General features: G+C 39.9%; 2 protein-coding genes across 2 annotated transcripts in view; one reads left to right on the top strand and one right to left on the bottom strand.

The window, feature by feature from the left end:
• The first annotated feature begins 1469 nt into the window (after positions 1 to 1469).
• On the top strand, positions 1470 to 8749 carry LOC144478930 (facilitated trehalose transporter Tret1-like). The gene is made up of 6 exons (XM_078197315.1): positions 1470 to 1569; positions 3756 to 4014; positions 4824 to 4984; positions 5348 to 5587; positions 6774 to 7021; positions 7622 to 8749. The coding sequence occupies exons 1-6, from the start codon at positions 1488 to 1490 to the stop codon at positions 7991 to 7993; spliced, it is 1362 nt and encodes a 453-aa protein (XP_078053441.1). The 5' UTR covers positions 1470 to 1487; the 3' UTR covers positions 7994 to 8749.
• A 485-nt stretch (positions 8750 to 9234) lies between these two features.
• Oamb (Octopamine receptor in mushroom bodies) overlaps positions 9235 to 27640 on the bottom strand; it is a 29059-nt gene continuing 10653 nt past the window's right edge. The window contains exons 2-9 of the mRNA XM_078176630.1: positions 27009 to 27146; positions 25088 to 25186; positions 24616 to 24743; positions 20459 to 20596; positions 18977 to 19265; positions 14999 to 15160; positions 13646 to 13956; positions 9235 to 11298 (exon numbers count right to left, since the gene is read on the bottom strand). Of these exons, the coding sequence (XP_078032756.1) occupies positions 11181 to 11298; positions 13646 to 13956; positions 14999 to 15160; positions 18977 to 19265; positions 20459 to 20596; positions 24616 to 24743; positions 25088 to 25186; positions 27009 to 27146 (1383 nt within the window). The 3' untranslated portion in view covers positions 9235 to 11180. The remainder of the gene's footprint in view (positions 11299 to 13645; positions 13957 to 14998; positions 15161 to 18976; positions 19266 to 20458; positions 20597 to 24615; positions 24744 to 25087; positions 25187 to 27008; positions 27147 to 27640) is intronic.

Here is a 27640-nt window from a genome sequence, read left to right as displayed (position 1 = left end):
ATATGTTTTATTATATTTATATCGAATACTTTGACTGTCATCCACTAATTTGTGTAATTAACAGTTATCCACTAGTTTGTCAATGCATAAAAGGTAAAAAGAATATGTAAAGTTTGCAGTAGAACTTTTGCACACAAATTCGATGAGCCGAATTCTTAATTCAACTACAATTCGGTAAAATGTTTCGTGACTGTTTCAAAGATAACGAACGCGAACGAAAATACTTTTCGAGATGAAAACTTTGCGGAACATCCCCGGTGTACGACCGGCATAACATAATTCCAGTTTTCTAGAGTTTTCCCCGCTATGGTTATTCGATACAACACCGCACGCGCGCCGATCTTTCCTGTAACACAGCCTGGATCCGCATTCCCGCAGTTTCCAAACAATGTATCAACTTACGGTTACACAACAAACATACCAACACTATCGCAGTATTAAATATCAGCCTTGATATATCAGCTGTTCCGCCGTAGCTACCGTGCGCCGCTCGTTTGGAGCTCGGCCAGGAGCAGAAGACGTTTATTTTCTGACTCTCCCGTTCGGCCAGAGAGAGAGAGAGAGAGAGAGAAAGAGAGAGAGAGAGAGAGAGGAACAGCTTGAAATTTCTGCAGATGCGGGCAAAAACAAAGTGAATGAACGAGGTTCGATGGCCAGGAGTATAAATAACGTCCTGCGTTACGTTCAGGAGAGGTTCGAGAAGTTCAAAACGAACCTTCGCTGCTAATTTCGTCTCCCCACGTCGCTGCGTCTCTTTCGAACCAGTGCCATTTTTGCAGAAAACAGTTGCTAAATTATATCTTTTGTTTGTTCATATTATTCAGAAAAGTCGTTCGAAAATGATAATCAAGCATGTGTTCAAGGGATCGGCAAAAAAAGATTGATGTTTCTCACGGTGAGCATCAATTTATAAATGTATTTTTTGCAATTTTTATACATTTTGAAAATCTGTTTTAGCAATAACTGCACAACTGTAAATGAAATTCACGCGATCAGCAGTAGAACATGAAACTTATCTAGATCACTAGAAAATGATTAGTATTATCTTATACAGTCGCTTAGTTGAACTATTTCAATGCAGACTATGTTAGATGCCAGTCAAGTGATAAACCGACGGGTGCTGTAAACAACACGCATGTATAACGATGCGATCGTAAACAGTGCGTCTCTTGTTCACGCGACGACCAGATTAAACATCGAAAGAGTTAATAACTATTTTGCTCGACACTGAAACCGACCAGATAATTCGTGTCCAATTACGTGAACGTCTGCGGAAAGAACCGGTCGATCATTAACCGATGCACCCAGTTATCGCGGGCTCGTGATTAATCGATGACTTTGTAGCTCGTTACGTTGCCATAACGGGCGCAGGTCAACGGGTAGGTAGCGTCTAGCAGATAACGCTGCGACGATAAAAAGGTCACGTCTCCGAGACGGAGCTTCTCACCGAGAGATATTCGACAGTGTGATCCGCCGCGGACGTTAAAATGGCGGTGTCGCTCGCGAACGACGACACAGCACGCGATCTACAGATCGCTAAGCGATCGCAGTTCACGCTGGTGGTGCTGGGTGAGGAAAGAAGATTCGCGGGATCGATCGATCTTGGGAATCCGTGCCACGAGAGATCGGAGCTGTCGTCGCCGGTCCGCCGATCCGATCTGTTTATCGAGAGTTCTTCCACGTGAATATTGTATCGTAGCTGTCGAACGATCTCATGGATCATTGTTCTGCCGAACAGTTTGTATTAGCTTGTCCCATAAGTTTCTTCCGCGCTACGCTACGAGTGACTCTAAGTGGCTGTATTTATATAAACATGCAGGCTTATCTCTTAGCCGTTTATGGCATCGGTTTCAGTCGTCCCAGAGCTCTTTCAAAGTACGTTTCGTTGGTGAGAAAATCTCTTTTAAAATTTTTTCTGCACCGTTCAATATGAGGAGCCAAAAGAAGCATTTGCGACGCGTTATGCTTCATTGCTTTAAAAAAGGCAACAGTGCAAAGGACACTGCAGACGAGATTTGTTTACGGGAGTGGTACTACGACTATTAGAACCATTCGCGATTGGTTTAAAAAATTTAGAGCTGGCAATTTCGAGCTGAAAGATGAAGACCGCAGCGGCTGTCCAGCAACGACGGATACGGACATTATCACGCCTACGCTCACTGAAAATCCGCGATATAGTGTGCGTGAGATAGTGGATGCCACTAATATTCCCAAGACAACGATACATAATCATTTAATCAAGACGGGATGTGCGAATCGGTATAAAGTTTTGGTTCCACACCTATTGACGGAGACCGGCCTTATGAACCGCGTCTCTACGTGCGATTTGCTTATACAGCGACATGAAAGGGGTCCTTTCTTAAAGAGGCTTGTCACTGGAAACGAGACTTGGATTTTATACCAAATTGTGCATCGAAAACGCACTTGGTCCAAGGAAAATAGACCTTCAACTGTTGCGAAGCCTGGACTTCATCCGAAGAAGGTTCTTTTGTGCATTTGATGGGACTGGAAAGGTGTAGGGTACTACGAGCTCCTACCTCAAGGTGATACGATCAATGCTGGCAAATATTGCAATCAACTGGATCAATTAAAAAGCCGCCATAGTAATGCAAAAATTATTACAGTTTGATTTGGACGTTCTACCTCATCCTCCCTACACCCCAGACCTTGCTCCATCCGATTATTACTTGTTCCTCTCCTTAAAAAATTCTCACCGCGGTAAATCTTCCAAATCCATAAGCGAAATAAAAACGCACCTAGATGAATATTTTGCAAATAAGCTTCGACAATTTTGGAAAGAGGGCATAATGAGGCTTCCTGAGAGATGGAAGAAGGTTATAGAACAGAACGGATCATATATAACACAATAAATCCGTCTTAAACAACAGATATCGTGTATTCATTTTGCATAAAAAGAAGGAAAGAAACTTATGGGACACCCTAATACAAATGAATCATGTGCACACGTTAGACGGCTGTCATTATACTTCGTGGTCTTCTTATCGCTGCATTCGATTTGTTCGATTTGTTAAGGTTTTAACTGGACGGTGAACGTTATATGTTTACGTGGCAGATGCGGATTAATTGACTGCACGGATTTTATGCATTTATGGCAGATTCTTATTAGAAGAATACAGATTCTATGTGTTTGTTACAAGAAGAATATACGAAACATGCGAGAGAAAATATATCGGAAGAATTGAACAGCAGTTCTATGCGCGACTAATGGATACCGTTTTATGACAGTGATAAGATCGAATTTGTTTAAACTGCGTATGATTCACCTAAAAATTTCTCACTAGAAGATTTTTCTAATATGAAGAAATAGCAACGATTAGAAGCCAGTTACATTGTATTATTACAAAAAACATTGTCTACTGGTCGAGAGATATTTCTCTCACGTTCCACATACAACAACGTCTTTATACAAAACAAAATATTGATTTGTCAACTAAAAAACAAAAAAAATGAAAAAATATAAAAATGTATTCCTTCGTTTAACAATGTCGATATGTCAAAAATAATGTGACAGTACTCGTGAATCCTTTTGTAATCTTCGCAAGGTCGTATGTCATCTACTTGTGTTTGCTATAAAACGCATAAAATTCGCAATAAATTAATACTAAATTAGTACAACTTAAATTAGAAATCTTACTAAATTAAAAAACTATTAAATTAGAAATCTTCGTTTCACGGCAGTATAAACAGCGTAGTCGCAATCCTCGTTTGTTTACGTTGCATATGAACAATCGCAGCCAGCCTAGTGAACTTCTCGACCAGCACGTATCTCGCATGGAGCTCGGTCGCGTTGCCGATTTTCGATCGGCACGGCGACCCCGCCAGCAACCAGGGCGCATCCTGGATCTGTTCGTCGGTGGCCTTGGGCGCCATAATTGGTAGCATGCCAGCGGGAACAATTGCGGACAGGATTAGTCGGAAGAGAAGCATTCTGATAAGCAGCGTGCTCTTATCGTTGTGTTGGTTCGTTATCGGGTTTGCGCGGAGCAAACTATGGTGAGTAGCATCTCTTTATTAGCCTCTGTAAATATTAATGGTGCGCGTCGCTCTGCTCCTTAATTAAAGATGGAAGCGGGCTCTAATCTCGACCGAATTAACAACCGGCAGATTCTCTTTTCTCTCTCTCTCTGTCTCGTTGTTGCAATCGCGCGTCCGTGCAACTTCGCGCGCGAGTTGACAAAATTTATGAAACGCGGACCTTAACGGTGCTTAATCCGCGTTTTATTTTTAATGAGCCGGGATCGTTTAGCTTCTGAACGGTGCCGTCGTTGCGTGGCGAAATTAATTATCTTCTGCATGAATATTGTGTAGCGGCGTGCTATGAACGAAGTTCTAGCAATTATGTGGAAATAGTTCGAAATAATTCGAAAACTCCGTTCTGGAAAAAAGAGTTGAAGGATAGAGGGAATTCCCTTATCCGTACACTATCACCTAGTAAAGACATTGTTAAGTAATAGAACGTTTTTATAGTAGGATATTATAAAAGTAAACCCTCGGATTCTCTATCGCATTACATTTGTAAAATGATATTAAAGAATGACTTATTAACATTTGGTATTGAAAAATAGTAAATCCTCAGATGTGATCGAAAGAGAATTAATTTAAATAAGAATTATCCTAATTGAACATGGGACTTGGAAAGTAATTTACATCGCAAATTTTACGATCATAAATAATATTGATGTACTAACGATGAATAATTATGATGGAGGGTTTAATTAATTAATGTAATTTAAATAGAAATGTGATAAGCGACGCGTTAAGTAATCATTTTGCGAGACTGACTTAAGATATTCGTTTTCAAGGATATTTCTAGCACGATTCGTGGCGGGACTATCATGTGGCGCGTCCACCATATTGACTCCCATCTACCTTTCCGAATTAATGACGGATTGCTTCAAAGAGTACTCGGTGATGATATTCCAGCTTCAAACCGCCCTTGGAGTTTTGTTCACGTATTCCTTAGGTAAGCGTTAATTCAGCGAAATATTTATTTAGCCATGAACTGTCCAAATTATTTCAATTAATAGTTGTTTCGCTTTAACAATTTAAGTGTTGTAACAGTGTGATATTCGAAGAAATTATAATTTCCCTATGCTAATATTCTTATTAATATTTTATACGAGGATGCGATACATTTAATAGAATCTTATGATTATGAAGAATGTTAACAAACTTTTAAATATTAAACTTTAATTGAATGATAATTAATTATTTAAGAATTTGTATAGCGTATAACAATTTCTCTTGCGATTGTTATTCGAAAGAGAACGATGAACCTTCGTTTAGCTATAGCAGCGTAAAAATTTAAGCAACAATTATTTCCCAGATTTCACCGACAATTTGACAGCGATAGCGCTTCTCAGCGCCTTCGCGCCTGGTTTCCTCTCGATTGCGACCAAATCAATACCGGAATCACCTATCTGGTTGATCAGACAGGGTCGCGATGCAGAAGCCGAAGAGATCCGAACCCATTTCGGCGGAAGTCATTTCACGAAGAAAAGTTTGAGCCGAAACGGTCCCGTTTCCGAACTTCTGCAATATCGGAAGACCACCATCGTCGCACTCGGTAAATCATTTCGCCGATCATTCGGATCATCGTCAAGAAAAAAAAGAAAAGAAATGGTTTCGACAAATAACACGCGAACAAAATGATCCGTCAGCGATATTGAAATTCGAATCCGTGCTGGGGACGCGCGTGTAGCAGAACCCGTCTCGCCATATTCACATTCAAATTCCAATCCGCCATATTGACATTCAAATTCGCGCGTCCTAAATTGAAGTTGCAGCCCAAAATATTTGAATACACGGTCTACTTTTCTATCAGTACGCGCGCGGGAGTCCGGTTTACATTCCAGCCGGCTGCGGCACGCAATTTGAATTCAAAGTCCCTTTATCACGTTTGAAATTTTACAGTGGGAGGGGGGGGGGGGGGCTTGTATTAGCTTTTTCACGTGCTTGGATGCAAAATTTTCCACGCGTGTTCCACTGAACTTTTGCACGCAAGAGTTTCGTTAACGTTTTGTACGGTCTACCTGTGCTTTCAACCTTGTGGAAACGTCGACATGCAGGTCATTCTGTTTTTGTATCATGTAAATGCAAATTTCTCGTTGCTGTGGATCGGACCGCGGATTTTATACATTCGTAAACAAAATAAGAAGGTGATATTTAAATCACTGGAGTAGTTCGACGAATTTTTAGATCAGTGTTGAGCACTGTTTTATCATACTTATTTATTTTCGAAGTCTCGAGTGCTATTAAAAAATGTAATATATTTGAAATTATATCGTTCTCGAACTATTAAAATTCTTAAAGAAAGTGAAGCAATTTTACTTAGTTTCTGTTTATTGTAATGGATGTATTCGTTTATTTTGCATTTTGTAATCTGGTTGCAACGGATTCGGAGGTCCACGTAACTATGGATTTTAAATTATATTCTGCGATCTTTGAATTTTACTATCGATCCCGTCACGCTAGGCCAAAATATCATACATCGATTCCCAAAAGGGAGATATTGTCAGGAGAAGAACACAATTAAGCGAGACATCGAGTTCTAATAAAGAAAACGATATTCTAGAATATTTTAGATTTTTCAAATTGTACTCTCAAATTTTTGGGTCTCGATGATAATGCTAGTTCTCGAGTAACAGTTATTTGAAGCGCGACAGCGAAGGGTCGATCGTAAATCAGGAAAACTGTTGTACTGTATTCCGATTCTGAAAACCCATGGATTCCTGATATTCTTCCCCTTTTAGGTATGATGATGTTTCAACAGCTGTCAGGGATGAACAGCCTGATATCCTACGCGACGACGATATTCCACTATATAAGGTTTCCCCTAAGCTCGACAAGTTGTTCGATTATCGTCGGATTGACGTACGTGATCGCCACGCTGTCTTCTGGGAGCCTGATCGATCGCACCAACAGGAAACTTCTACTTTTCCTCAGCTTATCCATCATGTCAGTTTGCATGTTCATTTTGTCTGGTTACTTTCGCCTCAAGGTAAATGTTTCTACAGTTTCGTAATCAGAAAACGAATATATCAATCCTGCGTGCGTCAGTCGCATGAAACGTCAGTAGGTTAAATAAAATAATTTTAAACGCTAAATATACATAGCGTTAAACAATTCAATTACAACAGCTATTGTAGTTTTATTAGCTCCGTAGTATTTTTACTGTTCGTTAAAGGAGATATTTATTAAACAGCGATGCAATGTTTTATATCAAAATAAATGGTGGAAAATTGTGGCAAATATTTCTCAACGTTCACTGTTTCAATTTATAGTGCTGCGTATAATTCATACATAATTGGTCACATTATTTATTCAATTTTAAATATTCCGTTATTTAAGATAAAAGATATCTCGTTGTTTAACGTTACAGATGCTTCGCTATTTAATTTTAAAGACGCTTCGTCATTTAATTCGAACGATTCTTCGTTATTTGATTTTGTAGGTTCTCCATTATTTAATTTCAAACATTCCACGCTGTTTAATTTGAAAGATCCACCAAAACCGGCGAATTTAATATTCTCTTCATTTATATTTCCACTCTCTCGTGGATAACATGAGATCGACTAACCCTATGTTTCCTTTGCTTCAGAACACACACGACGTTTCCGGCTTCGCGTGGCTGGCATTTTCAGCGATCGTAACCTACGTCGCAGCCTTCGCCGTTGGTTGCGGCCCGATACCCTGGATCCTGATCGAGAAGATCTATCCCGAGGAGATGAGAATTACGGCGCTTTCCGCGAGCGTCACGTGCAATTGGATATCAATGTTCGTAGCGATGAAAGTTTTCCAAGATATGATGTCGTTCATGGGAATCTCCTCGATGTTCGCTGCTTACGGAATGGTTAGCCTAATCGGCACCGCGTTCGTTGCCATTATGGTACCGGAAACCGAGGGCAAAAGCGTGGAGGAGATACAGGACGAGTTAGAACAAGAACAGAAGATCTCTGCCTATTGCATTTAGAAACCTGCGCGCGCGGAAACAGTGAACTTAAATAAACTGTATGTGAAAGAAAAAAATAAAGTACGGCGAATCAGAGCATCGTCTCAACGCTAAACGAAGAGCTATTAAAACGCGAAGTAATTTCGAATTGCTAGTCGAAACGAATAGAATGAGAACGAGCCTGATGGAATCTGTTACAAAGTACAAGTTGGACACGAATAGAAATCACGCAAATAGAAATAAATAGTTGATGAAATTAAGAGCGTTTAGGAAAAGCAATTAAATTTCGGCACGGCGGTTAAGCGAAGCGTTAGAAATAAGATTTTCCAGAGTGGTTGCAGATGAAATTTCGTTAGTTTAGAGGTTTCCTCTGAATTATCGTTGCGGCGTGTACGTTTATTTCTGCCTGGTTGTAATTGAGTTAGTATTCGGAAATTTAATTAAACTCGTTCCTTCGAGTCACCGTAATTGAACAGCTGAAAGTGCCTTCCGGATGCAGGTAATTGTTCGACTAAATTTTAAATGAACGGATCGCCGTGGAAGACTTTACGAAGCGATAGAACCAAAGCATGTATTACCAAACCTTTCAACTTTTAGTGTTTCTGGTTTTTCTTCTTTTTTTTAACAGTTACCTGTTATTTTATCTTCCCGAGAACATGTTTTACCACGACGATCTTTGCGTGTAGATACTTCCGCTTAAATTAAGTAAAATTTCAGCGAACATTTTATATCGAGAAACGTGAAATATTGATGTTTTAATAATAATTTGAAAATACAAATATTTAGCGTTGTACTTCTTTCTTCTTCGATCTCTCGCACTTATTTATTTTGTACATTTACTGTATTAACGTACAGAGCGTTCTATGCATAATCATAAAAAATTAACGCATCAACGTCTTTAATTCCATCGAATTTATTCACTATTTTATATTCCGTCGTTCCATTTTCGCCGTAAATGTATAAGATCCTCGGTCTAGCAATGAATATAAGGTGTCCCACATTTCCGTGTTGTTGGACATTTTTAAGACACCTTGTATTAATCCAAATATGAAAACAGAGATAGCGTACTTCACCGACGCATCGGTCTGACGATATTTTCTTCGCTTCTTACCTCTCGTTTCTTTCAGTTTATAATGACTGTCGCACGGATACGTACCTGAAGCCGGCATGATGGCCGCCGCAGGAGTGCAAAGCATGGAAAGAGTTTGGACAGAGAAAGATCCACTGGCCGGATGTCAACGATCATGGATTTTATTCGCATATTTATGTCCATTCGTTCGTTACGTATGCAGAAGATATATCACATAATACAATGGGCCGGGCGCTGGATTCGATAGCTCTCGGTTTTTGGTTTTCCATTTCGGACGTCCCTCTGCCCCCTTCCCCTAGCGAATTGTCGCGCGCTCGATCAACGCCATTCACGATCGATAAATGCCTCGAAAAAAAATGTCTGAACGCGACCGTACAAAAATCCCGACGAGTTTATTCGCTTGATTTTTTTCCCTTTTTTTTTTTCTTTTAAGTTTAATTACATCGATATAACAACACTTATTCATAAAAGTTTTCTGTCGTCTTGCGTGTCTCGCCGACGCTACAGGCCGTCCCGGAATCCTTAAACAAACGCAGACCGAAGATTCCGAGCCATCCTGTAGTCGAGGCGCTGGTACAGACCACCTATGGTTGTCGTTCGTTTTACACCACCGTCGTTTAACATTTTTATTGTTGATTTTATTGTTTGGATACTGTGCGAGACATTTTGTTCGCAGTGTTCGTTATTCGCAGATTTTGGCGGTCAGATGAAATTAAGAGATCTTAATTTCAAACGGGAAATTTCGTATCTAGATTGAGCATTCTCGAATACTTTTTACGATTTTCTAATTTATATTACACAGATTCATTTTTCTCGTAAATGTATAGTTAAAAGTGTTCTTTTCTGGAAAATTGTACCCTGCAAAATGGGTACAAAATATCATGCAATAAGTGTTTAATTTGTGACGTATTTAAATTAAAATAATTAAGTAGGTAAACTTCAACCAAGGAAGAATAAAATACGCAATTAAAATGCCAGATCAGTTGTTACGATGAACACCGTACAATCTGTGTTTAAACTTTTTCGTTGGGACATCAATTAACAGATTTCTGGATATTAACTGAAAAATTATTTCTTTGAAATTGAATATTTTCAATATTTTATCTTGCAATCGATCGGGAGCTTATAAACTTTTGTTAAAAATATTCTTCGTCAGGTCCCTGTCACTTTCTAACATTAGAAACTCTGCGAAATCGTTTTAATGGACCACCGAGGGTCGAGCCAAAGCAGAACGACTGCCGACAGCGTCGCGATTAAGCTCGTAGCGATCGGACCGGTACCAGCGCCTCTGGGACACGTACCCCGAACATCGAAGGCGGCGTTTAAACGTTATTATCGCGTGTGACCAACGAGGAACGGTAAAAAATCTACGGAAGCAATACGGGATGGAGAGGTGTTCGGGAGGGAATAAACAATGGAGTTCAGGGTCCGGTAATGGAGGGCTAGAGGGGGCCGCCCCTCGCTCGGCAAAAGCGAACGGCTCAAAGGATTTCTCGAGGGGGATGATCCGCTGGCGAAACGGTTCGGTTTTTTTCTTTTTGCGTTTAAACATTAGCTTTTTTGCGTACATATAGATATCGACACGTACTTAGTGGACTTGTGCTCAAGGAAAGTGTCGTCCGGGCTACTCTGGACCGGATTGCCGAACCCGTCGACGATCCCCTTCCTCGCGTTCCTACCGAGGAGCCTCGAACGACAACGAAGCCGCGCAGGAACTTCACGGGACACCAAGAAAATGGTACTTTGAGTATTTTTATTCGTCAACGAATCTCGTCCGAACCGCACTGCGATTTTTCGCTCGTAGTTCGTTTCTTCTCGCTCTGTCTTTGTTCGTCGCCGACGCCGGATGGGGTCACTCGGCGCTGATCCGAGTCTTTTTTATGGTTTGCTCGAAGGTAGATAAGACACCGAAGAAGCTCGACCGTTTCGATCCGTTGCTTAGCTGGAACCGTTCCAGCTACGGATCCGTGACGCGTTTGTGCTCGATTCCGCGGCACAAATGCGCGCCGATGATAGTCGGCGTCGTCTGGGCAGCCCGCATCAGAAGGACTGTATCCTCACCTTGGAGGTCTTCGGGTTGAAGGTGACGCGTTGAGCGCCACACCGGGCGCGCTACAGTCATCTGGACTCGCTCTGAGAGTGCACCGTCGGCTCAGAACTAGGGTCCAGGTCCGAGTCGTCGATCGAAACACCCTGCTGAGGCATGCGGGTCGAGTAACTGGGGCTGCGGTCGTTCCTGCAACCGGAAGAGCGGCCATCTTTTCGGATCTGCGGTGGGAAATCGCGAGACAGTTGCTTTTGTTGCGGAACGTTCTTCAAGCAGTTCGCGGCAAACGATCTCGAATTAATCGGCCGGAGAGCGAAATCCTGTCGCAGAGTTGGGCATATTTTACACCGATAACGAGTATAATTTTATTCGGGGAATTTATTCGAAATTTTGCTCGTTGAATTTATTCGAAATTTTGCTCGTTGAATTTATTGGAAATCCAAAACTCTCGTCCAACATTAAGTTTACTTGTCTGCAAATTTATTTGCGTAATATTTCGTTGGGTTAATGTGTTTGAAAAATAGTCCGACTAAAACTCGAGTAATTTACCATGTTTGAAGAATTTATTGGAAGGATTAGCCGAATCAAATTTTATTCGAATGATGCCCGACTCTGTCCCGTCTTTTATATTTGAAAGCGTGATTACATCGTGGAAACGAGCATTTGTTAGAGAAATGTTTAGTACCATCGTAGAGCATTTTTACTTTTTAATTTGGCGAAACGATTCTCTTCTTTTCAACTGTGCAAAATCAAGTTTATTGCAGATTCGCGATAAGTTCTTCTATTACTATATGTATACTATATTGTATACTATATACTACAGGGTGTCTCAAAAATGTCTCGCAATCGGGAAATGGGGGGTACGCGAGGCACGATGGTCAACAATGCTTCGTTTTCGTAGAAGCGAATTTCAACTATTTTTCATCGATTAGACCAACACAGCTGATCTGTATACGACTATTTCGCGATTGATGAAAAACAGTTGAAATTCGATTCTCATTGTTGGCCATCGTTCCTCGCGCGCGTAACAGCAGGTTGAAGGGTGCGCGCGCAGCCAACTTTATTCATGAATAACTCGTAAACGAAGCCGCGGATTGCATTTTCGCTAAGGAAAAAGTTACTTAAAATAATCGCAGGTACCCCCCATTTCCCGATTGCGAGACATTTTTGGAACACCCTGTATATATACTATCTTTATGATTTCTCTTTGTATTCGTATTATATAAATGCTATATAAGATGTACTAATTACTTTTCCTTTTAGTTACCCTCATTAATCATTTCAAAATGTCCGAATATTAATGAGAAACGAAAATGTGACAACTTTTGATTAAAATGTATTGCATTGATAAATGTTGTTAGAAATGTTGTGTAATTTCAATCGGTAAGAAATGGTGAATCGTCTTCCACGATAAGTGACAGAATGATAATACAACAATACTGAGATAAAAAGACAAATTATTGAGTCGGAATATTAATAAAAGTAACTCTACATTATATTCATATACAGATCTTAGGACATCAAATTTTTCACAAATGTTACAAATTGAAATGACAGGGTTAAATACGAAGAATGGTCAGGCCACTTTGATCTGCAGCAAGAACGTGCTTGGTGGTCTCCGCTACTTTAACCCTTTGCAGTCGGAGCCATTTTAACTGGAAATCCAAAATATTTCTTCAGACTTACAGTGTTTCCATTTTATATAACCTGGTGCATTTTATACATTACAAAATTGAATTTTATGACTCATGTAACAGATAATAGCTCTTAACAATTTTTTAAATATCAGTAGATTTGATAAAGATTATTTTAAAACGTGGCATGATAATTTTTAGAGTCGCCATTCGTCCGCAAAGGGTTAACTCGTCGATGAAATTGACAGGAAAGATACGAATCTTAGGAAATTCGTAGAAAAGTTTGACAGCACCCAGAGCTCGATAGAATTTCATGTTCGATAGAGGGAAAGATGAAGCAAGTCATTCGTTAAAGCCCGATGGAGAGCGTCGATTTTCCGGTGATTCCACGGTTAGAGAAGTAGCACGCGAAAATATGTGTTCCTCATGGTTGGTACATACCCGAGAAAATAAAAATTTCTACGCAAGATCGGAGTTCAAAGTAACGCATTGTTGACCAGCCATCAGCCATCGCTTATTGCCTGCCTTCGTATCCTTTAAATCACTAATTAGTGGAAATCTGTGGCATGTCAACAGTCAAATAAAAATATATGTACCATCCGACCAGCCGTGCATCGAGTCGAACACGGATTGACGATCAATCTCGCAGGGATATCAACGTTCCGATATTTTTACAAACACTTTCATCGGTTTCCATTTACGATTAACATTAGTTAATTTAGTTAGGTCTTGAGTTCTCATCTGTTCATTACGTTATTAAATATTAAACGAAGAAAGGGATATAAAATATTTACAATGGAAACGATGTTTACAAAGAACGAGCTAATTCTCCATGGTTAACAAGTATGAAATTATAGCGATTGCCACGAAATATAATAATTGTTGCAGTGTAGCATCGTTACCTCACGGTCAGTTGACTTCCGTCGCTGCCGCGTCTGGCGCCGTCGCCCTGCCGCTTGCAGAAGCATTTGCAGATGATCCTCTTGAACGCGAACCGGAAGTCCTTGCTGAAGAGAGCGTAGATGCACGGGTTGATCGCGGAATTGCAGTAGCCTAACCAGAAGAGCACGCTGAACACGGTTGGGTGGATGCAATTCGGACAGAACGCGCGGACCAGGTACATCGTAAAGAATGGCAGCCAACAGAGGATGAAGCCGCCGACGATGATGCCCAGCGTCTTGGCAGCCTTTGTCTCCATGCGAAACCTTTTCACCTGGATCAGCGCAAAAAAAAACACCTCGTTAGTCTCCCATAAACAAATTATCCTGGAACGTATGGTAAAATCACAACGCGATGTTCGGGATACTTGGATTCTATTTAGCTTTTAGGTTACACTAAATCCTAGCAAATGTCCCTGAGCTTAGAAACAATTGGATAACAAGATCGGATAATCGTGTCTTCTCTTCCCGAACTTTTCTTTTTTTTAAAGCTGAGAGACATTTGGAGGAAATTAATTTTTTTAATACATTCATAACCTGACATAACCTGATATTTGGAGAAAATTAATTTTTTTAATTCATTCGGTCGCAATCGCAACCATCAAACTTTTAAGAAGAGTTCTGTTTTTAGCTCTCAAAAATTCATACCATAAATACGATAATAGTAATTATTTAGACTGTGGATTTTTATGCAAGATAAAACCAATTAGTCAACCACAATTATGTTTTTTTCTTTAATGATAGACGTTCTAAGTTGCATCTAATCTTTTCACTGTTTCTAGTTCCATCATTCAACGAGTCACTTTCTCATTTTTATCATAAATCCATAGAATCCGCAGTCTAGTGAAGACTTTTATGTTAATGCTACCCTTATGTTACTTAACCCCTTGCACTATAATAACGAGTCAGTATTTTTCTAGATATTCAGGTTTTTATAACAATTTTAGTTCTGTAAAAATTACAACCATGGCTGATTTGGAAATAAATTTTAGTGATTCGGAAAGCGATTGTTTATCGGAAGATGGTTATGAATCTGATATTAAACCATCAAAACGGCAAAAAGTAAAAGGAAATATTAAAAGATATATAAAAGGTATGTCCAAAATTTCATTTCAATTCATTATGTATAAATAAAGTTTATTGAAGGTTATTTATATCGTTTCACTTAATGTGATATCTTTATCATATAATGATAAATAAGTACTAATCAACGCAGCGCGAAATTCCAACCTATACTTTTCGCTGTATAGGTTGGAATTTAATTGATCGAGGAATGGATCATTTTGAGAGCGAACGTGATTTAGTATCGTAAGTTACCTGAGCCTTAATGTTCCTCTTGCCCATCCTCATGGTCCTAGGCTTCTCTTCGGGGCCCGGGGCGAGCTCGCGCAACGATACCTCGTCACCTGTCACCTGGCTCTCGCAACTACTTCTTCTACTGGGCTTCCTGGTGCTGCCTACTCTATTGATCCCGCTCACCTATCGTCCCCGAAACAATTTTAACCACCGTGTGTTTCTCCTCGTTTCATTCGATAAATTCGCGCGGGGTTTCTCGTTTGTCCCGTCGGCCTGGCAGTTATCGGCTCCCGAGCTCTCTATCTTTATGATTTCTAAAACAACCTCGGCCGGACAATTCTTTCATATTGTCTACCTGACCGTACACTTTTTCTCTAAAAACAATCTCGAAACAAGTTTAACTCTCGAAATCAGCCACAACGAGAAATTCTTTTGCGATATTCGGTGTCATAGTTCTTCAACCCTTGTTCTCGACCGAAGATCTTTCGACGTCGCGCAATATTTGCGAAGCAGAAAGTCGAGGACGTTAACCCTTTGCACTCGTGTGGCGACTCTGAGGCGTCATTGAAATTGTTACATCATTTGTTCTAAAATTATTTTTACAGATATCACCGAAGCTCAAATTTAAAAAGTTGTTGAAAATATAAATGTTGTATGAATTACGAGACTCGATTTCACATGCACAAAATGCACTCTGTTATGCAAAAATTATTTTATATTTCACGTCGAAATGGCTTGGAGTGCAAAGAGTTAATACTTTACCGACATTTATGTGATAATATTATTCCTAACATTAGCATTGAACAATATTTTTATTTGATTCATTTTTTCAATTTTATCCACCGCGAAAGGCATTTAATATTAAAAAAATTATATAATAATACAGGAGCTTGCGGTAGTAAATAAATAATAAATAAAAAATTATTGGCTGTCATGACGATGACAGGAGGTTGAATTTCAGTGCATCCTCTGTTGCATATTTATGGGGCCCTATAATCGCTCGGCCCAAGGAGTCGGCGAGTTTCCCTTTCCACGGGGCGCGATTTAAATTTCAGAAAATTTCATTAGACGCGAAGGAAGGGAAAGCAACGGGCAAATCGTCGACCGAGGAGGAAGCCTGGTATCGATTCGGCAAATTAACATTCTGCAGTCGGCTACCTTCGGGGCTCGAACTTCCATGTGCATGATGCTTGTTAGAAAGCGCGTTACGCTCCGCGTTCGAGTGCGTCCGATATTAAATAACGACTGTTGACCACTTTACTCTCTTGTTAATCGTCTTTGCATGCGCGACGGAGATAGAATCGCGAAACTGGGACGCGAATGTAACGTGCGTAAGCTGTTTCTACGTTAATCACTGTCGCCTGCAACTGGCTCACCGATTTTTATGTGTTTTCTATTTATTGCAGTTAAGAGAATCTTTTGGCGATTGAACACATTAGGTGCCGAAAATGAATCCCAAAAATCAAAATAACTTAATTAGTTGGACTAGATATTTTCGCCCTAGTAAAGTCCAGTTCGTTTAAATATATTACGAGTAGAAACAGATTTTGAAAATTAGATAAAAAATAGCGTCACTGATCGATTTAAATGGAGTCGATCGTGATATTTTTATAAAGCGATACACATTTTGTACGATATTTGGAGTGCAATCATTTCTATCAGTAACACTGACAAATAATGTTTTACAGGCGCTTCAAATTGGAATACGGGAGAATGAAGTTGTAGTTCTGTTCGGTTTCGTGTGACCTGGCTATAAGAGACGAATTTTGCATACAAATGCCCGGTTTAGTTGTAACTGTTTTAATTTTAGTTCTGGCGAAACAACCTCCGCGACTGATTAAATCACGCAGAACTGGGTCATTTTTAGGAATTTATTACCGGCGAACCGAATGACGCGCAGGTAAAAAAACTTCTCGCAGCGGATTCGGGCATGTTTCAGTATCGTCCGTAAATTTTTCCAGCGCCGCTAGATTCACGGCGTTAATTGTAGATCCTGTTGACTGACATTTCGATTTAACGATGTTCCTTCACCAGGAATTTATTCTTGAAATTAATACTAATTTCAATGTTATTGCAAAAATTCGTATAGTTCTTTGTCGTTTGGTTTTTCTGTGAGAAATGATTGAAAACGACCTACGATGCGATGCTATGAGAGTGTTTTTAACCCCTTGCTCTATGACTCCCTTCACATTGCCTTGATTAGCACTTATTTGTTCTTAATATTTTCCTTAACAGAACCAGATAATTTCTGTTCCTTTTATTGTCTTTATTTATTTCCGTCCCTAGACTTTGATAATAGAAACATTCAATTTGATTTCGATTTAGAAGAAATTAATAATATTAATGTTTAATTAGATCTCGCATGAAATCTGTATCACGAGTCTAACTCGTTATTATAGTGCAAGGGGTTGATTTAACAATGCAACACAACCGTATGATTTTATGCTATCAACTTCGATATGAATAATCCATGTCAGAAATAATAAAAATTCTCTAAGTAACGTATGGTAATTGCAACAAATGTAGAAGAATATCGTGCATCGAAATCCGCAACCAATAAACCACGTTGCTTTTACAATAAATAGAGAACTTTCTGTAAGTTCTTTTGCGACAAATATAAAACCAAAACATTATCACTAGACTGCGGATTTCATCCGTCATGGTAAAACTGACTTTCAACATTTAACACTCGAACGGCGGAATATTCGTTCTTTATCTTGCGGGTGTTCACAATTTTATTTAGCAATTTTTGTCAACATTCTTTCGCGGTTATATCACGAATAATCTAAGCTCTGTGATCCTTGAAAAATATTTATCACGCATATATTTCTATAAAGATTTCTTCTATTTTTTATTTAATAGTATCATATACATATAATATGATACATGATAGTATAATATTATATAATATTATATATAATAGTATAATATAATAATATACATAGTATACACATAATGGCCTAAGAAAATTCATTGTCAAGATAATTTAGAGTTAAGTTAATTTGTAGTAACTTTCTAATTAATTTCGTACGTCTTATTAACATTTCAGCATGTATAGGTTACATTTTAAGACGTAAGTTAAAACTTTTGAATATGTGGATTACCCATTATAATTCTAACCTACTAGCATAGGGATGAAGTTATGTTGATCAGTGTTAGCGAATCAATAATAGAACTTCAATAAAATATAAAATACATATGCAACACGATTAAAAGAGCACGATCCACGTCGTTTTCAAAATGACTTCCACATCTATGACAACCTGACATTATACATTATTCTGTTCCACGCTAAACTAATCGACATTTGAAACATAATGACGTCACAGATGCCTGATAAATATGTACATTGTGACTTCACTCTCAACTTATCAAAACTATAAAACAATTCATTTTTATTCAACCTCTTTTTTATAGAATTCTGCGCAACGATCCGCGGTTTCTCCGATTCTACCGCCTCCGTTCCTTGCCATTCCCAAATGTTGCACGAAAGGATCCTCGGCACATTTATCGGTATTTAAAACACCTAACCGATCTCCGCGTTCGGCCGCGATCGGCGCGGTACGTTCCAATTCCCGAAACTGCCTCGAAATAACGTTTCCACGCTCGTTAAAATTTCGAGTGTATTCCCGGGGCGTGTCAGGGCCGTCGGAATCATTTCCGAGCTGTGAAAATTGCTGGGGGCTAAAAATATCGACGACAAAATTATGAAAATGCCGGGCGGTTCCCGACACGCGCGCGCGCGCGCATTGAATAAACATTGGGATCAACGGCGCGTTAAGTTCGCGAAATACTGCGATCGAAAAGAAAGAACCGGACGGTGATGACGAGAGAGAGAAAGAGAGAAAGAGAGAGAGAGAGAGAGAGAGAGAGAGAGAGAGAGAGAGAGAGAGAGAAAGAAAGGCCGTTGAAGATGGGAGGAGGAGCACCGCGCGGCCGGGAACGATTTCAATATTAGCGATCTTCGCGGCGATCTCCACTTTCGCCGACGAAAATTACCTTGAGATGCGTGCTCCTCGGCGTCGGGCAAAGCTGGCTCTGCGTCTGCCCGTTACTGTAATGCACCGAGATTTGAGAGCATCTCGAGGGCGTCCTCTCGAGAGTGTTACACTTTGTATTCAGCGTCTCGGTGCTCGGATAGGAGACCGAGATCTTGATCTTCTCCTTTTTCACCGAGCTACGGCTGTTCGACTCCGGGCTCCTCGGGCTACCGTTGTTGCTGCTGCCGCCGTTGTGGACGCTGCCCCGGCCTCTGTGCATCCTCAAGGTCATCCTTTGTTCGTCGAATCTGCGGGAAAAAGCACGGCGCTGGTTGAACCGGCCGGGAAACCCGTCGTTTTCCGCTACATGGATCGCGCGAATCGCGGTTTCGTTTTTAACTGCCCCCAAGATTCTAACCCATGAAATCTAATTAGCCAGACCTGTTACTATATTTTTCAATGATTCAAAGTTACAAAATACTTGGCAGAAGGTATACGATTACCTGTTACAATGTCATCATTTTTTTACAACTGTACAATTGATTTTGTTAACTTGATATGCATGTTGAACATTTTATTGAGTTCGACAGACGTTGTTGAGAACAGACAGTGAATCTTTATGAAAAACACGAACTGTGTGCAGTTACTGTAAAAAATAGGAACTTGACAGATATTTATTCCTTTTTTTTTAATTATTTCAACAAGTACAATGCGTAGCGTCTTTAAATTCTTTAATCGCTTTCACCGTTTTGAATTTGACGTACTCATTTCTGTCACAAATGCATAAAATGAGTAGACTGCACCGAATAATTTCTTAATTCGACTACATTACCTACAACTCATTAAAAAGAGATTCATAAAACGAATAAATGTGTAACGTAACTCTTGCGTCTAGCAACAGACGCGCAGCATTTTTATTCCGCGTAAAGATCCGTCAGTCTACCGATGACATTTCAACCTGCAGCTTCCGTTGGCGGCTGTGTTTAATTCAGCCTCGCGTGACGCGCTAGTTCCGCCTCAATAAAATGTTAGAGCACCGTGTTACTCCAATTACAACGGGGGAAAAAAATGGACGGGCGAAACGAGTGTCGGAACGAGCGCCCGATGGAATCTGAGCGTCGGTATCGAGCGAGCTTTGAAGATCCCCGAGAGCACGTTTGGTTCTCCATGGAGATCCTCTATGGACCTTCGAAATCTAACTAGAACTCGCGTAACGTCGAAAGCGAGGGTCGGCGGTAGACAAAACGTGGGAAACGGAAGAGAGAGAGAGAGAGAGAGAGAGAGAGAGAGAGTAAAAAAACATAAAGGGCAGTCGCGGAAACGTTGACGTGGAATAAAAACAGTTCGCCAGAACAACCGCATTAGGGGGGGAAATGTGAAGCGACGCGTGCCGGATGCCGCTTCCGGTTCAGCTGATCGAAAAAGCTCGAATTCGACGAGAATAATGGACGAACGTTGCAGCCGCCTCCCTACCCCTTCTCTTGTTTTTTCTTTTTTTTACCTGGAGCCGAAACCTTTCGAGCCCTTTGTCGTGCGGAAGCCTTGATTAATGGCCTTCGTCGTGGATACAGCCGCGTTGTATATTCTCCAGTAGAAGAACAACATGACCAGCATCGGTATATAGAAGGAGCCCAGGGCACTGGAACGTGACAACAACGAGTGACGAGACTTTATCATCTACCGGCGTGTTTGCCTTCCGGAAAATCTGCAGACCGAGATCACCGCGCGCAACCGAGACAGACTTTTATGAATCGTTTCGGCCACGTTGGGATTCCTAGCGAGTGTCCGCATACGTGCATCCGTCTCTCGATTTACGCGGCGAATTATGCGTATTTTAATACGCGATCTCGATTCATGCCTTAGAATTGACCAAAAAATTATAGCACCGTTCAGTGCCGGGTAAAATAACGTAGCGAATGGGAAATGGTAAATAGATATTTGATTTCAGATCATGCGTGTATTTTTCAAAATAAATTATTTTATTTGTTCGAAGGATTGTACTTCAATTGTACTTCAATTGTACTTCAGAGCTGGGCAAATAATATTTTAAATGGCGAATAGGTATTTAATATACGAGCAGTACGATGCCATAGTTCGAAATATTTCATATATTTAATTTATTATCATTAAATAAAGTGTTTATATTTTACTTAACCATAGTACAAAATATAATTGTTTCAGTGATCGAAAACGTACGAACTATTTTTCCTCTGCATTCTAAACGTATACAGAAGATACACTTTGTTGCAGTATGATTATCATTATCTAGTATAATTATTTTCTATAATTACAAAATAATCGATTACTGATCAATTCCGCTTTTTCCAGCGGAGCTTTCCAAATCCACTGTACAAGCGAAGACGTTTGAAATGTCTGAAGATTGGATGAAGCAACAATTGGCAAGATTAAACGTTTAGAAGTGGGCCTTGGGAAAAGGTCGCGGTAAACTTGGAACGGAATCCCGAGGAAAAAGATAATTACCGTGAAACTCTCGAAAGAAGAGAAAAATTGGATGGTGCAAATGTCATTTTCCGAGCAAGGGGGGGAGGGGGTGGGAATTATTCCGGTGTTTTTCACCGTTGGCGGATTCTGAAACGCGGGAACTGTGTTTAATGGACGCCTGGCTGTTGGAGTCCTCGTTTGATCTTTCGGTTTTCTACCGGGAGTTAGTTAACGATTTCAATTTCGTCCTGTTGTCGGCGCAGCAGCTCGATAAAGAGCGAAAAGAAACGTCTACGTTGCGTAAAAGGACGCGGGGAAGGAATAAACGTAATTGTGGAACGCTGTCTTTGTTACACCGGAGATAATGCCCGTGAAACACGGCTTCAAAGGTTTTGTTAAATTGTGTATAAAAATAAAACTTCGCGGTAGCCGTTTCGCTTCCGTGGCTCTACGATCGCTTCGGCTGCGAACATCCCTCGCGATTTTAACGGCTCTTGTTCTTCGTCGACGTTTGCCCGATCGAACTTTCAACGTTTAACACTCGAACGACAGAATAATCGTCGTCTCTCTCGCGAGCGTTTACTATTTTATTTAGCAATTTTTGTCGTCATTCTTTTGCGGTAATACCACGTGTAATCTAACGTATATATTTCTCATCATCACGCATATATTTCTATAAAGATTTCTTCCATTTTTTATTTAATAGTATCACATGTATAATATGATATATGATAGTATAATATAATATTATATATAATAGTATAATAGTATAATACAATAATATACATAATATACACAATGTCCTAAGAAAATTCATTGCCAAGATAATTTAGAGTTAAATTAATTTGTAGTAATTTTCTAATTAATTTGTAGTAATTTTCTAATTAATTTCATTTGTTATAGTTCTAACCTATTAGCATAAGGATGAAGTTATGTTGACCAGTGTTAGCGAATCAATAATAGAACTTTAATAAAATATAAAATACATTATATACCACGATTGAAAGAGTACGATTCACGTCGCTTTCAAAATGACTTCCACATCTATGTAAAACTGACGTTACACGTTATTCTGTTCCGCGCTAAACTAATTGACATTTGAAACATAACGACGTCACAAATACCCGACAAATATGTATATTGGCTATGTACAACGGCAACGTACGCGCACTATGAAATTGTAACCGTGTAATATACGGCATCGTCAGGATCGATGTACAAAATTATAGGCGCGTGTGAGTGTAAACGTGTAAAATTGGACGGCGTTTTGTCGGGTGTCCCTTGGAACGGTCCCCGAACGGAACGAAACAGATAATGTAACCGTCCGAGCGATCGTAAATTTGTCGGACACTCGATGGAACATTAAACGTCTACTCAGTGGTTGATTTAGGTGAAACGTCGCGGATAAAGCCGGCCCGGATTGATGCATGCGCCGATCGTGATAACGCCGGGTAAGAATAGAACCAACGGCGCGGGCGGTTGGCAGAAATTCAGATCCGAGCTCTCTTGACATCGTAATAATTCCTGTTTCAGCGCCGGACATGCTGAATTGGTACAGTGGAATTCAATTACGCGGAACCGATGAAAATTTCATTCGCCACTTGCCATTCCCACCCGCGCGTCATATCCTTTGACGGCGAAGAATTCTCGCTGCTCCACAAAACCGGTAACGAATGCTTTCTTTTTGACTTTTTCGTTTTTTTTTCTTTACCGTCCACGGGAAAACGTTTCAATTACCACGCTGTCCTGGAAAATATTGCTCTCGACGACCGGGGACCGTCTTCCGTCCTACCAACGGACATCGGACGACAGCCAATGGCGGGAGAGGAGCGTGACAGTCCACGATTTATTAAGACAGCTTCGGTGAAAATGAAATCGTTACAGAGTTCGGCGAGATTTTATTTCAAAAATCGGGAGATGTTTACCAGGACCATCTGTATAGCGCAGTTTATTTTATCATGTTTTTCAAATAATATTTAAAACAGCGCTTCATCCGGAACGCACCGAAATTAAGTTTCTTTATTTTAGTTCGTATAACTTTATTCACCGAGATAAATATTTTAGAAGATTATTCGGAGGATTGCAAAAGCAGGCCACTTTATTTTAGACCGTATAGTTTATTTTTTAAGGAACACGGTTTTAGTGCGGTATTTAAAGCAGCGCTTTATTTGGACAGCACTGATAACAGCTGTATTTTAGAATGCACGGTTTATTCTGCAAGATAAATATTCCAGAGGTTTGTTTGGAGAGTACTGATAACAGGCTATTTTATCTTAAATTGCACAGTTTTTCGTGCAAGATAAATATTTAAATGACCAAGTTTTTTAAGTAGTATTTAAAGTCGCGCTTCGTATACGGAACACTGAAAATACCGTTCATTAATTTATTTCCTATTCTTAGCTCTCAAATATTAAATTGTTTCGTTGACGCGCCCCTTTATTTTGTATCGCAGATCGTCGGAATAAAGCGATCCCATTCGTCGAAACGCGTCTTTAAAAATGTAACCTCGCTCGAGCCGTAAATGGTCGACAACTTGAAACAGCATTCGATAACATTTTGTCCAGCAATATTGCCCAACGCCGAGCGAAGTTACGAATAATATTTTAATTCAGTTCGTACGCATGACTATCGAGTTTGCATATTCCGCGACGTGCGTGATTCCGAATTTATACATTTTCATGCTTGTAGCTGGCTGCGGGAGCTGGACTATCCGAACATTTCACCGGCGATTAATAAACGCGAATAGTATTACGTTAACGCGTTACAGTAACGAGCCCGCAACATAGAAATCTCATCAAGCCGGACAATTTCGCCCGATCCGAAATATTTCCCGGAAACAATAACACCGGGATAAATTCGATCCGCCCGCGGTTCGACCGTCGCGAAACTCCTCGCGGATCGCGGTAAGAATCGCGCCGTTGCTTCGGAAATTCGCGAAGTTCTGTGTTTAAATTGCGACAGGATAAACAGAGGCTGGCCGGATCGTTGTGCAAATTTCGGCATTTGTCAAACGCGGCACGTTAAATTTGTAATAAATCGGTTGCCGTTCAATTTCACCGCCGGTAGAGAATATCGTGTTTTCGTTTCGCCTGTTTGGAGAACGTCCAATTCCGATGCGCGCGTAATTTATTGCGAGATCGATATGAAAATTTCGAACTACGTATCCTCTGTGTTTTCATTGTTCCTCGTTTCTTTTTCTTTTTTTTTATCTGTTACCTGTAGACGACGTAGCCGGCGTCGTTGGTCAGCTCGCAGATCCAAGGGCACGGTTTCACCGGGACCAGGATCGTCGTGGTGTTGAACGGGCCGTTTTGGGCGAACGTCACGTTGTACGTAGGATGCGACTGCGGAACGAGATCGTAAGGAAGTAGCGAGATCGCTTTCTTTGTTAACACTTTACCGATTATTTTTACGACCGGTTATTAATAAATTTAGTTAAGTCGTTAAATTTTCGTCTCTATTTTGTTTTTATTTATTTTATTAATCGCGAAAGATATTTGATATTTAAAAAGTTATATAATAATGTTAAAGTTTACGGTAGTATAATATTAATCTCGATAATAGATGAAAAACTAATGATTACTATGACAATCGATTCACAAGCTATTGATCTTGGGAAAAAAGCCGATTTATAGGCTCGGTAAAGTGTTAACAGCCCGGCAATTTTTTCGGGGATCAGTCTAATTACCCGTTTGTCTTTCCAGCCGACCAGTGGCGGGAAGCAGATCACGAAGCTCAGGATCCAGACGGTGGCGACTAGAAGTCTGGCCCTCTTCGGTGACATTATCTGCGTTTCGAACATGATTATCACACAGACGTTAATCAGAAATGTATAACTTTCATGCGTCTCTTTGATCGATGATTCATTTGCGTATAAAATTGATCAACTTACAGAATTAAAAAACTTACAAAATTTACTAATTTACAGAATTTTCCAATTTACAGAATTGTTCAAATCATAAGCCTTACCAATCTAAAAAACGCGCCAATGTATATAGAAAATTTAACTAAATTTACTAATTTGCAGAATTTATCGATTTACAAATTTAAGAACCTTTTACCTACACCTACATACCATATTTAATATTATAATATAATATATAATATACCATACTATAATATAATAAATAATATACCATACCATAATATAATATACTATAGTATAATATATAATATACCATACTATAACATAAAAATTTGAAATATTAAATATAAAAATATTCACGCGCAGGAACATTTAAATCTCTAGAGGAACCGCGTCCGCCATATTTCCCCCGACAAATTTTTTCGTCTGAAAAATTCTACGTAATTCCTTTGCATAAATTGCAGAAATTTGACATTCGATATTTTATATTTCGCTGGTGGCCGACGACAGGAAGCGGCGCTTTTGCATACAGATTTAAAAGTCCAAAATTTCAGCACTCGCTTCGAAACCGGGCGTAATTTACAGCTCCGGACGTTTCACGGAAGTAGAACAGGGAATTAAAATTTATGCGAATCCGAGCTACGTTTACCGAAATTAATGTTAAATAACATTTCATGGAACTTCGTCCGCGTTTTATTATAGGTTTAAACGACACCGACGATCGCTCGACGATAAAAACGGTGTATCAAATTTAATAAATCCCCGTTCGAATAAACGGCATTAAAAGTTGCAAGTCGATCGTTTAAACACATTGCCCTGTGTAACCTGATATGGCGCGTTGACTCCCATTAACGATGCCGCGCGTTTGCAACTATAAAAATGTGGAGTAAAATTTTTATGAAACGCGAAAGGCGCTTTCGCACATACAATTTGTGTTTTTGTTAAAAGTTCGGCAAAAAAATGGATGCACGGATATCCGACAAATTTGTTCACCACGATTGTTGTGAACGCTAAACCAACCAATTTTATGCATTCGCGAGAAAATGAATTACATGAGATATCACGAGGACGTTGTAGAACTTGCTTAATTTATGAAAATCATCGAAAGAAGAAATGCGCTATCGATAAAATTCTGTTTCTTGCAATCCAATCCAGAAAACCATTATTTTTAGTTTTTGGTCTTTGGTTCAACGATGTTGAACAATTCTCCTACGGTGCCACGATCGATTCTTTCGGACTTTTCGCGTGTCCGTATCCCTAGCTGCATTCAAATTAATTCGTCCGATATTGAATCTGTCTAATTGTAAACAGCAACCGATTGAATTCGCATAAAATGATCAAAAGCCCCGCGGACCGAACGAAATTCGCGGAACCGTACGCGCGCCGTAAACTGTATTTTCACCTGCAATATACTGCCCCGGCAAATTAAATTTAAATCGATAGTTCGAATGCGTATCGATTGGAAAACTGTTCCCAATTAATTACGTGTATCTAACGAACTCCTAAATTAGTGGCGTGCGGGAACGAGAGAGAGGGGGGAGAGGGAGCGTCGTGCTCGCGTGGGGGTGGGGCACGGCCGGGGGAATATCAATCAATTAAGCCGCGGAAGGGAAACATTGGATGTTAAAGGGAGTATTTGGCGGGAATAAAGGAGAAATTGAAGGAGATGAATGGCTTCATCGACCGGTTCCGGGCCCGGGACACCTGTTTCACGAAATCGAATAATCGGCCGAATGGTACTTGCCTGAGGATAACTGACTGGCCTGGTCACCGCTAAGTATCTATCGAGGCTGATGGCGCACAAATTCAATATCGATGCCGTGCACATCCATACGTCCACCGCCAGCCAGACGGAACACCATAGATCACCGAATATCCAGACCTGCACAGAGAACGAATCCATCAACGAACACGTCTCGAATATCGCGGCATTATCTGCGCGCGATCGCAATTCACACGTATTTTCTTTTGGTCGACGCTCGAATGGCGAAGCTCTGGTCCATTTCGATCCAGAGTTTAAATATTCGTTTCTTTTTGTGTGTGGAAATACTGCAATTTCATTTAAATTAAACATGGCGACTTTGTTTAATACTTTCTAAGAGGTTACGAATTTTTTAGTGGCTAATTAACGACTAAAAGATAGACGGTAAGTTAACCATTTATGAGCCGAATTCTTTCTCGAATACGCAGCTGAAGACAAGGCATTTAATTTGATATTTTAGACTGACGCTGGAAACGTTGTAAATATGGTTATTGTTTATTTCAAACATATACGTCACCTCATGAAAAATATAAATTCCATAGAGGGTTAAAATGGAAAAGATCGCGAATGTAATAATTTATTTAAGAAATTGTTAATATTAAAGTTACTATAAT

The sequence above is a fragment of the Augochlora pura genome, chromosome 3, assembly GCF_028453695.1.
Source record: "Augochlora pura isolate Apur16 chromosome 3, APUR_v2.2.1, whole genome shotgun sequence".
Classification (NCBI taxonomy): domain Eukaryota; kingdom Metazoa; phylum Arthropoda; class Insecta; order Hymenoptera; family Halictidae; genus Augochlora; species Augochlora pura.
This window is presented reverse-complemented; position numbering and strand designations above follow the sequence as displayed.

Excerpts from the sequence above, each read along its gene's own strand:
- LOC144478930 (XM_078197315.1), top strand. The coding sequence starts at position 1,488 with ATGGCGGTGTCGCTCGCGAACGACGACACAGCACGCGATCTACAGATC. Across the intron at positions 4,015-4,823 it reads TTTGCGCGGAGCAAACTATG|GATATTTCTAGCACGATTCG; the intron begins GTGAGTAGCATC and ends TTCGTTTTCAAG. Across the intron at positions 4,985-5,347 it reads TTTGTTCACGTATTCCTTAG|ATTTCACCGACAATTTGACA; the intron begins GTAAGCGTTAAT and ends ATTATTTCCCAG.